Source organism: Molothrus aeneus, chromosome 21, assembly GCF_037042795.1.
Source record: "Molothrus aeneus isolate 106 chromosome 21, BPBGC_Maene_1.0, whole genome shotgun sequence".
In the NCBI taxonomy this organism is placed as follows: domain Eukaryota; kingdom Metazoa; phylum Chordata; class Aves; order Passeriformes; family Icteridae; genus Molothrus; species Molothrus aeneus.
In genome coordinates, this window is record NC_089666.1 from 1,134,200 (window position 1) to 1,148,428 (window position 14,229).

Sequence of the window (14,229 nt, forward strand, 5' to 3'; positions counted from 1 at the left end):
CAGTGTAGAGGGACACCACAGCCCCCCTGACCCCAATAATCTCTAAATAAAGAAGCTTCCAGAGTGGGTTCACATCTGCCCTGTCAATATGAACACTGAGCAAGTAAACACAGTCCTCACCTCAGTCAACAAGAGCAAGAATAGAAATTATGAAAGACAGAGGCTAGCATAGATAGAAATCTCCCTCATTAACACTAATTCCCTAATTGCCATCTCCCCAAAACCATCCTTGCACTGGGAGCAAACCATACAGCCCATGTTTGCATCAGAAAAGCTGAAAAACAGACAAATTCATGCATTTTTTATTATTTTGGCTGCAAAATCCTACAAGGCTGTCAAGGCCACGGCAGTGAGAGAGTGGGGCTGGTGCTGTCTGCCTGTGAAGCTGCTATTTTAAGGTTGTATTTGCTTCACTCAAACTGCAGAAAATCTGGGAAGCTGCTGGAAATGGCTTCCCGTTCCCTGCAACACCCCACTCTGATTTTCTTCCCTAAGCAGACTAAAAGTGGGGGAACATGGTGTTATTCTACCCCTTTCTTCTCTCCATTTTTTAATCCCAAGGCAAACAGAGCATCCCCAAGCCCAGGGGTCTCCCTGCTTTATGTCCAGATATCAAAAAAAAAAAAAAAAAAAAGGTGGAAATCAGGGCTTGAGCCAAAGGCACTGAATCCTGAGCAGCCTCAGACTCCACTGTAGGGCTGAAACCTTGCAGTGCTCCCCAAAAAATTCCCCCCGAGCTGTGCTATGGGGAAATAAAATTCCATTTCTCCTGGAGAGAAGCTGTCCTAGGGCCTTGGCCAGAGATAAAAGCAACAGGTTAAAAGCCAGCTCAGCCCAAAAGGAGAGGAGCAGCAAGGAGATCTGACTGGCTTGGATATAACAGGAGCAAATGGGAGGTTTGGATGAAAAAATGCCAGCAAACCTGCAGGATCTGCAAATCCTGGCACACACCCTTGTGACACGTACTGATTTGGGGGGGAAAGCCCCCACCTTTTTGTCGTTCCCGTGTCAGAAGCCATCATCTGACCCTCCCAAAATCATCCCCACACCCGGGTGGGAAATGAGGGAATTTCCCCTGACGCCGGTGTGTTTCGGCGCTGGGGGTCTGGCTGCTGCATGGGGATGGGGGGCTGGGTTCCCCCCCGGCTTCCTCTCGCTGCCGGGGCTCGGAGCGGGCGCGCACGGGGCCGTTCACCGGCGGGGGCCGCTCACCGGCGGCTCCCCGCGTGCTCGGGGAGGTGGAGCAGCCCACGGAGGAGCCGCGTCCCCGCAGCCGCCGCCGCCGCCGCTCCCGCAGCATCAGGCGCAGGCGGCACCCGGAACGCGGCGGCTCCTCGGCTCCGCATCCTCCGTGGGCAGCCGGATCGGACACGGGGCCGCGTCCCGCTGCCGGGGTAGGGCACGACACCCCCTGCGCGGGGCGTGCGGGGACACCCCCCAGACCGGCTGCGGGGCTTGGGGGGGTGGTCCCGCTGCTTGCGAGCGAGGCCGGCGGTAGCGGAGCGGAGCCGAGATGCTGCCCTGGCGCCGGAGCAAGTTCGTGCTGGTGGAAAATGAACGTAAGTGCAAAGGCAAGAGCCTGGGGCCGGGGCTGAGCTACGCGGCGCTGCTGGCCGGCTTCCTCCGCTCCTGCCCGGACCTGCTGCCCGAGTGCCCGCTGGAGCGCCTGGGCAGCGTCTTCCGCGGGAAGCGCCAGAAAGTGGAGCTGAACAAGGAGGACCCGACGTACACGGTGAGGTACCTGGGCAACGCCGTCACCCTGCACGCCAAGGGCGAGGGCTGCACCGAGGAGGCGGTGGGCAAGATCTGGGCCAAGAGCGAGGCGGGCGCCGGCGGGGCCAAGATGACGCTGACGCTGGGCCCTCATGGCATCCGCATGACGCCCTGCGAGAAGGGGACCCGCCGGCCGGGCCACGCGTACCTGCTGCACCGCATCACCTACTGCGCCGCCGACCGCCGGCACCCCAAGGTGTTCGCCTGGGTGTACCGGCACCAGGTGAAGAACAAGGCGGTGGTGCTGCGCTGCCACGCCGTGCTGGTCTCCAAGGCCGACAAGGCGCGCGCCATGGCCCTGCTCCTCTACCAGACCTCGGCCTCCGCCTTCAACGAGTTCAAGCGCCTCAAGAGACAGAGCGATTTCCGCCACGTCCAGCAGCAGCTCCTGGGCGACGCCATCGTGCCCTTGGTGCCGCTCCGCAGGCTCCTCAACGCCAAGTGTCCCTACCGCCCGCCGGCCGAGCGGGCCCGCTGCGCCCCAAGGCTCAGCTCCATCCTGGAGGAGGAGGAGGAGGAGGCCTTCGGCGCCGGGCCGCCCCTGGGGGACCCCGAGCGAGCGGCCGTGCTGCGGCTGGCCAGCGACATGAGGGGCTGCAGCCTGCGCGGGCCCCGCGCCGCCGTGTGCTGAGCGCCGGCGGGACACGAGGTGCCCTCGGTGCGCCCCGAGCCGGTGCTGGACCCTCCTCGGGGAGCAATCTGGACAAGACGGCGGCTCCGTCTGCAGGAAGACCCATGGTGGGGGTGGGTTTGCACCCCAGGGACCCCCACCCGCCCCCGCACATGAACCTGCTCTCGTGCCTCCTCCACAGCGGCCATAATAATAAAATTAATGTGTGTTTTCTGCGGTGTGACGGTGCCTGTGTCTCACCCAGACCGTGGCGGACGACAGAGTTAAGCTCGGCTCTGAGGCAGCTTGGGGGGTTTATATTGCTTTTACCCCTCGAAAGGCAAGCCAAGGAGGGGGGGCTGCGGGGTCCACGGTGCTTTCCTGCGGCACCGAGGGCGGGGGAGAGCTGATCTGTGTAGTCATGGCAACTTGAATTTTTAAATATAGAGCTGGGGGGGAGGCGGTGCCGCCCACGTCGGGGGAGCAGTGATGGGGGTTTGGCCCCTTGGACCCCACTGGAGAGCATAACTTGCCTGCACCCCCCCCTCCCCACTCCAAATTAGCACCAAGGGCCTGAAGATCAATAATTTACAAAAAATTGCTATTTTTTTTCTTTCCCTTTTGCTGCTTTCCCAGAATAAGCGATGGTAAGGAGGTGGTGGGGTGGGGGTGTGGGTGGGTTTGTGTCCTCCCCGGCAGGGACCTGCCATGGCCCTTTGTGGGGTGGGAGAAAGGACTCTGCAAAGTGGGGCTGGGGGCTGCGTCCTGAGGCTGAGCCCCCACAGTGGGGGCCAGGTGGTGCTGCTGCCCCACAGCCCAGTGAGGGGTTGTAAGCCCTTCCCCAAGGTATTATGGGGCTGGGATTTGGAGAGATAAACCCTCCCAGCCTCCCAGGGGGGACAGGCGCTGGTCTGACCACTGTCCCCCCAAAATTAGCAGGAGGTGAGATTTGGGTTGCCCCCCCAGCCCCAAGGTGGCAGGGGGGGTATGGGGGATGCTCCCTCCACACACCCAGGGGCATTAGGATTTGCGGCCAGCTGCCAAGATCCTGATTTGGGCTAATCCCCCTCAGATACTGGTGAGGCTGGAGTTTGATGTCTTCCCCAGGACCGCAGGGTGAAGGTAAAGGGGTGGGGGAGGCTGCCATCTGTCCCGCCCCCCCAAACTCCAAGGATGGAGTTTATCCCCCTAAAGCTCCGTGGTGCCGGGATCTGAGCCGCCTCCCCCGACTCACAACCTCTGTGGGGGGATAATGTGTGTGACCCCGCACCCCAGCAGGGCTGTGCGGAGCCCCCGCGCCCTGCCCGGCCTTGGCGGATCCCCCGTCTCGATGGCGGCGCTGCGGCGGCCAGAACGCCGCTCGTGACGTCATCACCGGGCGCCGGCGCGGCGCGTGGTTGCCGTGGTAACGGCGGGCCTGGCCGCCATGGAGGGCGGCGGGCGGCCCTCGGCCGCACAGGCCGTGCTCTTGGCCGCCAGCACCGCCATCACTGCCCTGCTCTACTCCATCTACCGGCAGAAGGCTCGCGTGGCCCGCGGGCTCGAGGTGGGTGTGAGGGGTGCGACGGGGGAATGCATGTGCCCGGCCCCCGAGCCGCGGCCTGGTCGCGCTGGCTGAGCCGCGGCCTCTGTTTGCTCCCGCAGGGCGCCAGGAAGGTCCGGCTGGACGGGGACCTGCGGGCCGTGCTGCTAGAGGCTCCCGGACGCTGCGTGCCCTATGCAGTCATAGAAGGTAAGGTCGTGTACAAACACCAGATGTTTATGTCCAAAAAGGAAACAGAGGAGTCCTATAACTTTATTTGAACCAAGGGAGAGGTCATGGGCATTTCCCATGGAGTCTCTCAAATTACTAGAGGATGCAGCCTCCTTTTTATTCTCGCTTCCCGGCCGCATTTCCCTCTCTTTTTCCCTATTGGCTGAGGGACTTTATAGGTGCAGACTGCCCGAAATGCCTGATACCTAAGACTCACTTCTAATGTATAACTTTCCTTTCCTTTCCTTTCCTTTCCTTTCCTTTCCTTTCCTTTCCTTTCCTTTCCTTTCCTTTCCTTTCCTTTCCTTTCCTCCTTCCCCTTGTACTTTTACTTTCACTTTCCCTCCCCGTGTCAGTCAGTGGAAATCCTGTGGAATTTGTGGTTCTTCCCATTGTTTCTTTTATCTCTCAGTATCTAGTTTTATCTACCACAGTTTGTTTGTAAAGACAAATCCCTCATTCCTTTCAAACAAGACCTGAAGTGATGCCCCAGACAGGGGTGGGGGGGGGCACATCCTGCCCCACAGCTGCTCCTCACTAGGGGATTTCATCCCCAGCTCCTCCTCCCGTGCCCATCAGGTCATTTCCCCCCTGCCAAGCAGCCACAGACTTCTGACAGCAGAAACCACAAGCTCTTGGCCCTTTTGCCCCCATCTTAGAATTCTAGAAGGGTTTTGGTAGAAAGAGACCTTAAAGCTCATCCAGTTCCACCCCTGCCATGTGCAGGGACACCTTCCACTGTCCCAGGGTGCTCCAAGCCCCATCTAACCTGGACTTGGACACTTCCAGGGATGGGGCAGCCACAGCTTCTCTGGATACCCTCAGCAGCCTCACAGGAAGGAAGGGGTTTCTTCCTAGCAGCCCAGTGAAGCCATTCCCCATGGTCCAGGGTTTGTTCCATGAGTCCTCATGTGGCCCCTGGGTTCCTGTTGCAGGTGTGGTGCGCTCGGTGAAGGACACCCTGAGCAGTCAGTTTGTGGAGAACTGCAAGGGAGTGGTTCAGAGGCTGACACTGCAGGAGCACAAGATGGTGTGGAACAGAACCACCCACCTCTGGTATGTGCCTGCACCCTCACACTCCTTTCGTACCCTTGGGGGGTCTGACAGCCTGAAATGGCCTCAGGCATGGCCAGAGTGACGAAGTGCCTCAAAGCTGGGTCCCAAAGTAGCCTCCACAGTGACAGCTGCCATAATGGGGGGTTTGGCTGATTCTAGGGCTTTCACAGAGGGGCTGGAGGAGAAGAGAGCATCGAGTAACCCAACATGGGCTGAAGATTGATCAGCCCCACCTTGTTACCCCACCAGAGGATGGCATTTCAGAAAAGACCCACTTGCAGAACAGAAATTAATTGAATTTGGGTGATCCCCACACCCAGGGGTCCCAGAACTGCTGAAACAGAGCCCAGTGATGCTGTTTGATAAGCATTTGGTAACACCAAATTGGGATGTGTGACACGTGGTGCTTCCCCTCACAGGATGGTTTGTGAATGCCACAGGCACGTCAGGATGTGGGGATGGGGGAAGCCCCCAGTACTTGTGGAGCACTGAGTGAGGGTGGAGTGGCCTCGTGCACCCCTGACAGTGCCACGAGGGGAAAGGTGTTCTCCAGTGTAGCAGCGTGTGGCTACAGTGAGGATCGTGTCCAGGGAGGCCACAGCCGACAGCAGAGGAAACAGACAGACAAGTCTCTTCCTTGTTTAGCACGAGAGTCTATTTTATTTCCCCCCCCTCCACCCCATGCCGTGGGAGGGAGGAGGCAGAGTCCCGGGAGCCCGAGCCGAGAACAGAGAGAGAGGGACACAGCCCCCGGGCGGGGTTTTATCAGGTGTCCCATGGGAGGAGTCTTAGGATCAGATTACAGCCTCCTCAGAAGGGAAAGGCTCCACACTCCCGACACCCCCATCAAAGAAACTCCTCTCAGGGCGTGTCCCATCTGGCAGTCCCCAAAACCATCAGGCCATCCCAGGCTGTGTTTCCCATCGGGGGCAGTCAGTTCACTTCCCCCCCTTTTCCCTCCCCAGGAATGACTACGAGAAGATCATCCACCAGAGAACCAGCACCACCCCCTTTGACCTGGTCCCTGCCGAGGACGACGCCGGCGTCACCGTCCGGGTGATGAAGCCTCTGGACGCTGCCGAGCTCGGCCTGGAGACGGTGTATGAGAAATTCCACCCCTCTGTCCAGTCCTTCACGGACGTCATCGGCCACTACATCAGTGGGGAGCGTCCCAAGGGCATCCAGGAGACCGAGCAGATGCTGAAGGTGGGCACGGCCCTGACTGGGGTGGGAGAGCTGGTCCTGGACAACGCCACCATCAAGCTGCAGCCCCCGAAGCAGGGCATGCCCTACTACCTGAGCTCCCTGGATTTTGAGTCCTTGCTGCAGAAACAGGAGTCCAGCGTGCGGTTTTGGAAAATCCTGACGGTGGTTTTTGGCTTTGCCACGTGCGCCGTGCTGTTCTTCCTGCTGCGGAAGCAGTACCGGCACCACCGGGAGCAGCAGCACCTGCGGCAGATGCAGGAGGAGTTCCGGCAGGCCCAGGAGCGCCTGACCGGCACCGAGGGCGGCGAGGTTCTCAAAAACGCCTGCGTGGTCTGCTTGAGCAGCACCAAATCCTGCGTTTTCCTGGAGTGTGGCCACGTCTGCTCCTGCCACGAGTGCTACCAGGCTCTTCCCAAGCCCAAAAAGTGCCCAATCTGCAGGCAGGGCATCACCAGGGTGGTTCCCTTGTACAACAGTTAATTTTTTGTGGTTCTCGGGGGGGGAGACTTTGGATTTAAAGCTGCCACTGGCAAAGGGGTTTTGTCGCCTCGCTGCTTGGGTGGTGGGTTTTGGGGAAGGGGAGGGAGCTTGAGGGAGCGGGTGTTTCACCAAGGGGGCAGAGCAGAGTCTGAAAAGGTTACTCTGCAGCTGATCAGGGCTCACGCTGTGCTATGGAGGTGTTTTTGAGAGAGACGATTCTTTGCAAAGGGTGAGATGCTTGGGGGAAGATGCAGCTTGAAGCTCTTCTATTAAGGTTTGGACTCTCAGGGTTCGTGTCATGGTTACAGAGCCTGCAGCCCCTTACCCAGCTGATAAAAACATGGGAAAAACAAAAATAAAATGTATTAAGGGTTCTGGGAGGCTGCAGAATTCCTGTGAGGCTGCCAGAGGGCTGCAAGGCCTAATGGAGCAGGAGGGGCTGTCGGAGAGCTCGTACCAGGGGGTGTGAGCACAGGTAATTCTGTGATCCCCCCAAAATGGCTTTGTCACACCAGGGTATGAGGATGGGGATGTGAGAGTGCTGTGGCTAATGGCTGATGGCTGTGCTTGGCTTGGCTTGGCTTGGGATAGCAATTGAGGTGTAAAGTAATAAAACAGGATGAAAAGTGTGTCTGTGTCGGATTATTCCAGGTGAGTGGTGAGGTTTGTCCTCCCTGAGGTGGACATGGTGAGCCTGGATCATCCCAAGCCATGATGGAGGTTGGCTGAGGGGGGAACCTGTCCCTCCTGCACTGGACATGACAGTCACTGCTGTCCCCTTATGACACAGGTAGTGCCAAACCCCCAAACTGACACAAAAAAGGAAAATTCCCTTCCCTGACACTCCTATTTTGCCATAAATCCCATATGCACCCAAGAGGGTTAATGGACCCAAAGTCCTGCTGCAGTGAACATTTGCTGGGGAGGACAATTAGAGAAACATTCCAGGGGAATGAGGGAGCCTCAAGTAGGAGCAGTTGAAAACCCCAGGACTGAGGCAGCCCCTGGTTAGCCCTGCTCCAGGCAGAGCCATCCACATCCCCCAGGCACATTTAAAAAGAAACATTCCCATTGACTGGCATTTTAAACCCCCTGAATTTACAGTGAAAATGATGAGTTGTTTCTCATTAAACATTAAACAGAGCAGCTGGGCAGTGTCCGAAGGCCGTTCTGGCTGTGGGGCACAAATCCACAGCTGGATTTTGAGGAGGAGCAGGTCACTGGTTATTCCAGTGCTGGATTTTGAGGAGGAGCAGGTCCCTGGTGATTCCAGTGCTGGATTTTGAGGAGGAGCAGGTCCCTGGTTATTCCAGTGCTGGGAAAGGGCCGCGTCCCACCAGCTGTAGATGGCGGTGGCTGCCTGCAGGGCGAGGCAGCCTGCAGAACAGAATCCCAGAGGGAACAGCGGAACACAGCTCAAAAAGCCACACTGCAGCCCCAAAACCCAGCAGACAGATTGAAAGGGCAGAATCCCATCTGCTGGAAGAGGTGTCCCTCCTCTTCAGGGGAACGAGCACCCCAAAAAGCCTCATCCCCTCGGTGGGGACAGGGGGGAGGTCAATTCCCCTCAGACCAGTGCAGGACACGGCCTTGAGCCTCCATGTTTTGCCCAGGAGTGGAGCATCAGGCAAAGCCTAAAAATACTCCTTGGAGGGGCTGTGCTTCCCTATTACCCCTCGCCTCCTGTTTCCAAGCTTTCCCTGTGATTTCTTGGGTGTAGCCGCAACCTTATGTAAGGAGCTGACAGCTCGGGGGCGGGCAGGAGTGCAGGGGAGAGGGGCTTGTGCAGCTCTGGGGGCTGAGGATTCCAGCAAACAAGGGCTTTGGAGATGGGAGCAGCCCCAGGACAGCTCACCCCAGCCCTGGCACCACCAGGCACCCTGTCCTTCCATTCTGCTCAGCCCCAAAATGAGCCAGGCTCCCAATTCCAGAGAAACCCTGTAACTCAGCCTTGCACAAACAGGTTCTTTGCTGCTGCTGCTACTGTCCTCCTGCTCCCTTTTGTGGGAGATGCACCACAGTTGCCTGAACACCCCAACATAGCTGTGGCCTTTCCCAAAATGTTATCCCCAACCTTCCCATCACTCGCTTTGCCAGGCAGTAACCCCAATGACCCACACTGTTGCGGTAACTCTGCATAGAAAACCCCACGGGAAGCTCACAGTGACTCAGAAGTCCTCCTGCAGTGCCCCAGGAAAGGCTCGTGCAGGAAGGGGTCCTGGGGGCCCCCCGCCAAGCACACCCAGTCCTCCCCATGCTGCAGCCCCCCACAAAGTGCCAGAGGTCTCCAGATGGCTCTGCAGGGCAGAGGCTGTGCCCAGGGCTCCTGGGAACGGGCGTCGGGCTCCCCAGGGCTGTAGAGGGGTCAGTTCCAGACTTTCCCCCGGAGTGGCTGGGGAAGCTCACTCTGAACTCCCCAAAGGTGTCTGTGGGGCAGCTCTGGGCTCCCCAAAAGTGCTGTGGGGCCACCTAAGATCTCCGAGGGTCCTTGCAGGGCAGCTCTAGACTCCCCAGGGATGCTGAGGGGCAGGCTGGGGAATCCAGAGCCCGAAGGCGCAGAGTGTGTCTGCCAGGCAGCTTTGGGATCTCCGGGGATGCTGTGGGACACCCCGAGGATGCTCCGGGACAGGTCCGTGCTCCGCGGGGAGCCGGCGGGGCAGGCCCGGGCTCCTTGAGGATGCTCCGCGCTCCCCGGGGACGCTGCGGGGCAGGCGGCGGGGCAGTCCCGGGGATCCCCGGGGTGCGGGATCAGCCCGCGGGGCGGTGCCGCCGCCGGTGCCGGGGGCCGAGCCGGTCCCGCCCCGCCCCGCCCGGTCCCGCCTCCCGCTCCTCTATCGCCGCCGCCGCCGGAGCCGCCGCCGCAGCCGCGGAGCCGCGAGCAGCGCCGGCCGGGCCGGGATGTGACGGGGCGGCTGCCCCGCGCCCGCTGCGCCGCTGCCCCGGGCCCGCGGGCCCCGCGCCCCGGGAGGCTGTCGGGGGGCGGCGGCGGCGGCGGGTCCCCCCCCGCCGCCCCCATGTCGGAGGGGCCGCCCTACGGCGAGGGGCAGCTGGCGGGGGACGCGGCCGTGGGGCAGCTGCCCTTCCCCGTTCGCCTCCGCGGCGGCGACGGGCTCCTGGCCGGCGGGCAGGGCAAGCGGCCGCCCAAGCTGGGGCAGATCGGCCGCAGCAAGAGAGGTGGGTGCCGGAGGGACCGGGGCGCACCGGGAGCCGCCCGGGATGCGGGACACGGCCCCAGGGATGCGGCGGGATGCAGCGGGTGTCCCGCGGGGTGTTGGGGCTTCGTGCACCGGGGACCTTCCCCGGGGACGCGGGACGGCGGGGACCGTCCTCAGGGACGGGGCACGATGACCGGGCTCCCTGAGGATGTCGGGCATCGCGTCCCGAGGACCTTCTCAAGGGCTGCAGGGCACTGGGGACCGTCCTGAGGGACAGGGTATGGTGCACCAGGCTCCCTGAGCGATGTTGGGCATCGTGTTCTGTGGATCTTCCCCAGGGATGGGGCATCGAGCACCTTTCGGGGATGCAGGGCACCGGGAAGAGTCCCCGGGGATGGAGCACGATGCACCAGACTCCCTGCAGGATGTCAGGCAGCACGTCCCAAGGACTGGCACCGGGGTGTTGGGTGGCCAGGACCCTCCCTGGGGGCAGAACATTGTGCCCTGGGCACTTCACCGGGTGTAGGGCAGCAGGGACCTTCCTCGGGGACAGGGGACATTCCCTGGGGACCATCCCATCCGCAGGGCACTGAGGTGAGTGACCTTTCCCTGGGGACATGTCCTTTGCCAAGTGTCCCCAGGGACAGGGCACCAGTGCCGGGGCGTGCGGTGCTGGGGACGCTCCCTGGGGACGGGACACGGTGCCGGGTGCCCTGCGGCGGTCGGGGCCGTGTCGCTTTGCCAGCAGCCACACCAGGGATGTGGGACCGCTCCGACCCCCTCCAGGGTGACCTTGGGCGGGGGGAACACGGCGGCAGAAAATTCATCGCTCTTCTGTTTCTTTCTGCTTTCTAGTGGTTATTGAAGATGATAGAATTGATGATGTGCTGCAAAACCTCTCCGAAAAGGCCCCTCCCGGTGTTTAAAGCCTCCCTGGGGACGCTGGGCCGAGGCCCGGGGTGGGGTCGGTTTACAATGGCACAGGTGACCGGCAGAGAATAAACCCCAGCCCCGCAGCGAGCGCCGAGCGCCGGGAACGCCGCCCGCAGCCCCGCGGCTCGTCCTGCCCTCCGGAGACGCGCGGAGGGGAGGGCGGCGAGCGAGCCAGAGCCCAGCCGTGAATTCAAAAATGATAATAAATTAAAATATATCTGTGTAATCGGGAAAATAGTCACCTGCTTCAAACCCCCCACCCCGAGGGATGGACGGAGGAGGCACGCCGCGGCTCTGAATTACTCGGGATGGCTTTTCTCGGGCTGATGAACCTTGTGCCGCGCTAGATCGGGGGGTAAGAGGAAAAGGGGCAGCGGGAGATGGGGGGAGCGGGGGGAACAGCCCCTGGAGCCTCCCTCCGGCCAGGGTTGTTCCCAGCGGGCACCTTGTTTACATGATTTAATCTTGCAAAAATGAATCCGTGCACTTGGATGTACCACGCTATCCCCTTCTGTATCAGTTTCTTTTTTTTATGTTGATGTCTTTGGATGTTGGGAAATTATATAAAATAGATATATATATATATTTAATTTTAGTCACGTTTTAAGGTTCTCGAGGGGGAAAACCAAAACTTTTATAAAGGAAAGGCCTGAAGGAAGAATTGCTGGTTTATTTTTTAAAGCTTGTACTTCTTGGTTGCTGTGAGCAAAGGGACAGATTTTATATGTATGGGGGGCGGGGGGGTCGCTCAGCTTTTCTAACTACCATGCAGTCTGTAGTGTGGGTGATCTTGGTTTTCTTTTTTTTTTCCTTATATTGTGGCAGTTTCCTCTCTTTAATAGACTGTATTAAAACATATATATAAAAGAAATTATTTAATGTAATCACAAGAGTGCCAAACACTTGGAGATGCTGGAGGGCAGTGATTCCCTCCCCGAGACGAGCAGCACTCGGAGCTTTCTGCTCTTTCCAGGGCTCGGTCGATCTCTCGTGGGGTTTTCTCTGACTTCTCTTTTCTAATCTTTCTTTTTAACTATTTTGCATGACGTGCATAAAAACAAAAGGGGAAAAAAAAGGGGGGAGGGGGACAAAAAGCGCCTCTGGTGCCCGGGCTTGGTTCTTGTTTCTGTTTGCGATTGACAGACCTCAAGGCAGGTTTTTCTTTCCTCCTTTTCTTAAATATTGTGTATGTTGCACTTTTATCCACTACACAGGGCTATTTCTGCAATGTCCGAATAAAAAGGAAAATGAAACAAAACGGAAAAAAAAATTATAAATGCGGATCTGCCGTGTTTTCCCGTGGGCTGCCAGGGCCACACAGCATGAGCATCCATCCTGTCCCCCCAAATAATCCCAAAATAACTAAGGAAAACCTCCCCACTCTCTAGCACAGACCCCTGTTAATCTGAATAACTAATTGTAATTAATATTTATTTGTGAGATTTTTTTGTTTGATGGGAAAACACTTCAGGGGCACAAACTTAATGGAAAAATTCAACGTTGGGTCCTGAGAGTGGCTCTTGGGAATGGGGAATAAAAGGTGGCTTGCCCTTCACTGGTGGGAAAGGTGTGGAAAATGGGCATTTCCCTTCCAGTATTGCCTCCCTTCCCCCCAGACCCCAAATCCTGCTGTTAAAAAAGGCCATTATCCCTTCTGCCCACGCCACCGAGGGCACGAGCCAACCTTTGTGCCCAGGGAACAAGAATATAATCACAGATGGGAAACAAGTCCAGGGGTGGGATTTTATTGCAAAGAAAATCATATATTGCAATAAAAGCAGGATGTTGCTGAGCTGGGATTTGTACAGGATGACCTGGGGGGAGATGGATTAATTTGGGGTGGCACAGGGAGCAGGGGTGCGAAGGCTGCACAATGCTCCTGTCCCCACCACCTTTGCTATTTATTGCTCCATTTTAAACCCACACAGGCTCTCCCACATCCAGGATATGATGAGGAGCTTTGTTAAATTGCTCCCTTGAAAAATCCCCAATTAGTTTCAATTTTTCCCCAGCGAGTTCAGCTCCGAGGTCGTGGCTGTGTGGGTTGGACGCAGCACACACAGTTTTGGCAACCAGATTCTCTGTGCTGGGGGACCTGCTGCACCTCCAAACCACGAGATGGCCCCCAGAAGGGAGTTTTTTTCTCCCAGACTAATGGGTTTTGCCCCAGTCAGCATCTGGGGGCGAGCCCGGGGCATTGGGAGAGCAGACACAGCCAGAGAGGAGCAAAGCATCCCAGGTGTGCCAAGGACAGCGCTTGGGAGCTCTCAGACACAAAACCATGGGTTGGATGCAGCACTGGGGTAATTAAGTTCACCCAAAACACCCTCTTTTTGTAAAAACACGATCTATGGGTCTGCCAAACCCAATTTCCCACTTTATCCCATACATCAAAAGACCTCTGAGCACTTAAACCTCCCCAAAACCCAGACCCATCTATGGGTGCTCCGAGGATGGGGCGCAGGCACAGCCCCAGATCCCCCCAAAAACACCTGGAGGCCTGGGAGGGGCCGGTAATGCTCCAGAGAAAGCCTGAAGCCAGAGGGGGAAGGGAGGCTGAAATAAGAGGAGATTCTGCTAAATTATGAACCGCTCTTTTATATGCATCTTTCATGCACGGCGCATAAATAATGGAGCAGGAGAGCCCGGCGAGATCGAGCACGGGAGGATGCGGGATGGAGGGGCGAGGAGAGAGCGATTCACGGGGGGTGGTGGGGAAAGATGCACCCAAGAGACCGAGCCGGGCATCCCGCACGGCCGGGAGATGGTATTCTGAAGGAGGATTTAAGGATTAAGCTGGCCCCGGGGCAGGAGTTTATTGCATACATTATTTAACAGATGGCCCAACGCAGGCGGCGGCTGCCTACGGTCTCCCCGGTGACCTTGGCTGGGAGATGCCGGAGCCGGGAAGGGAGCCCGGTGCCATCACCATGCTCCGGTTACAGGGATCAGAGGAAAAAAAAAAAACGAACCAAACCCCAGAAGCCAGCACCCAGCAGCTCCAGAGCCAAATCCCCATGGAAACTGCAAAAATCCCCACCCAACCCTGCCCATATGGGCTGCTTGTTTTGGCAGGGGTGGGAAAAAAAAAGGAGGAAAAAATAAAATTTATAGAAAAGAGCCATTTGCAGGTTTATTTACCAGAGGAAACTTGGCACCTTTGGAAGAGCAGGGTAGGGGAGGGACGAGTGAGGTGCAGAGGTCCCAGCGACACCCAGAGCACTTGAGAAATCCCACTCCCATGCCCAAACACACACTTTAAT

General features: G+C 58.2%; 3 protein-coding genes across 3 annotated transcripts; all 3 read left to right on the forward strand.

Moving 5' to 3' along the window:
• The first annotated feature begins 1,032 nt into the window (after positions 1-1,032).
• Positions 1,033-2,617, forward strand: FAM43B (family with sequence similarity 43 member B). Its single transcript, XM_066563922.1, has one exon. It carries the CDS (start codon positions 1,514-1,516, stop codon positions 2,402-2,404), a length of 891 nt encoding a protein of 296 aa, XP_066420019.1. The 5' UTR covers positions 1,033-1,513; the 3' UTR covers positions 2,405-2,617.
• A 1,177-nt stretch (positions 2,618-3,794) lies between these two features.
• Positions 3,795-7,507, forward strand: MUL1 (mitochondrial E3 ubiquitin protein ligase 1). Its single transcript, XM_066563934.1, has 4 exons — positions 3,795-3,929; positions 4,028-4,115; positions 5,072-5,192; positions 6,158-7,507. The coding sequence occupies exons 1-4, from the start codon at positions 3,810-3,812 to the stop codon at positions 6,876-6,878; spliced, it is 1,050 nt and encodes a 349-aa protein (XP_066420031.1). The 5' UTR covers positions 3,795-3,809; the 3' UTR covers positions 6,879-7,507.
• Positions 7,508-9,846: 2,339 nt separating this feature from the next.
• Positions 9,847-12,243, forward strand: CAMK2N1 (calcium/calmodulin dependent protein kinase II inhibitor 1). The gene is made up of 2 exons (XM_066564090.1): positions 9,847-10,052; positions 10,889-12,243. Exons 1-2 carry the CDS (start codon positions 9,893-9,895, stop codon positions 10,957-10,959), a joined length of 231 nt encoding a protein of 76 aa, XP_066420187.1. The 5' UTR covers positions 9,847-9,892; the 3' UTR covers positions 10,960-12,243.
• The last annotated feature ends 1,986 nt before the right edge of the window (positions 12,244-14,229 follow it).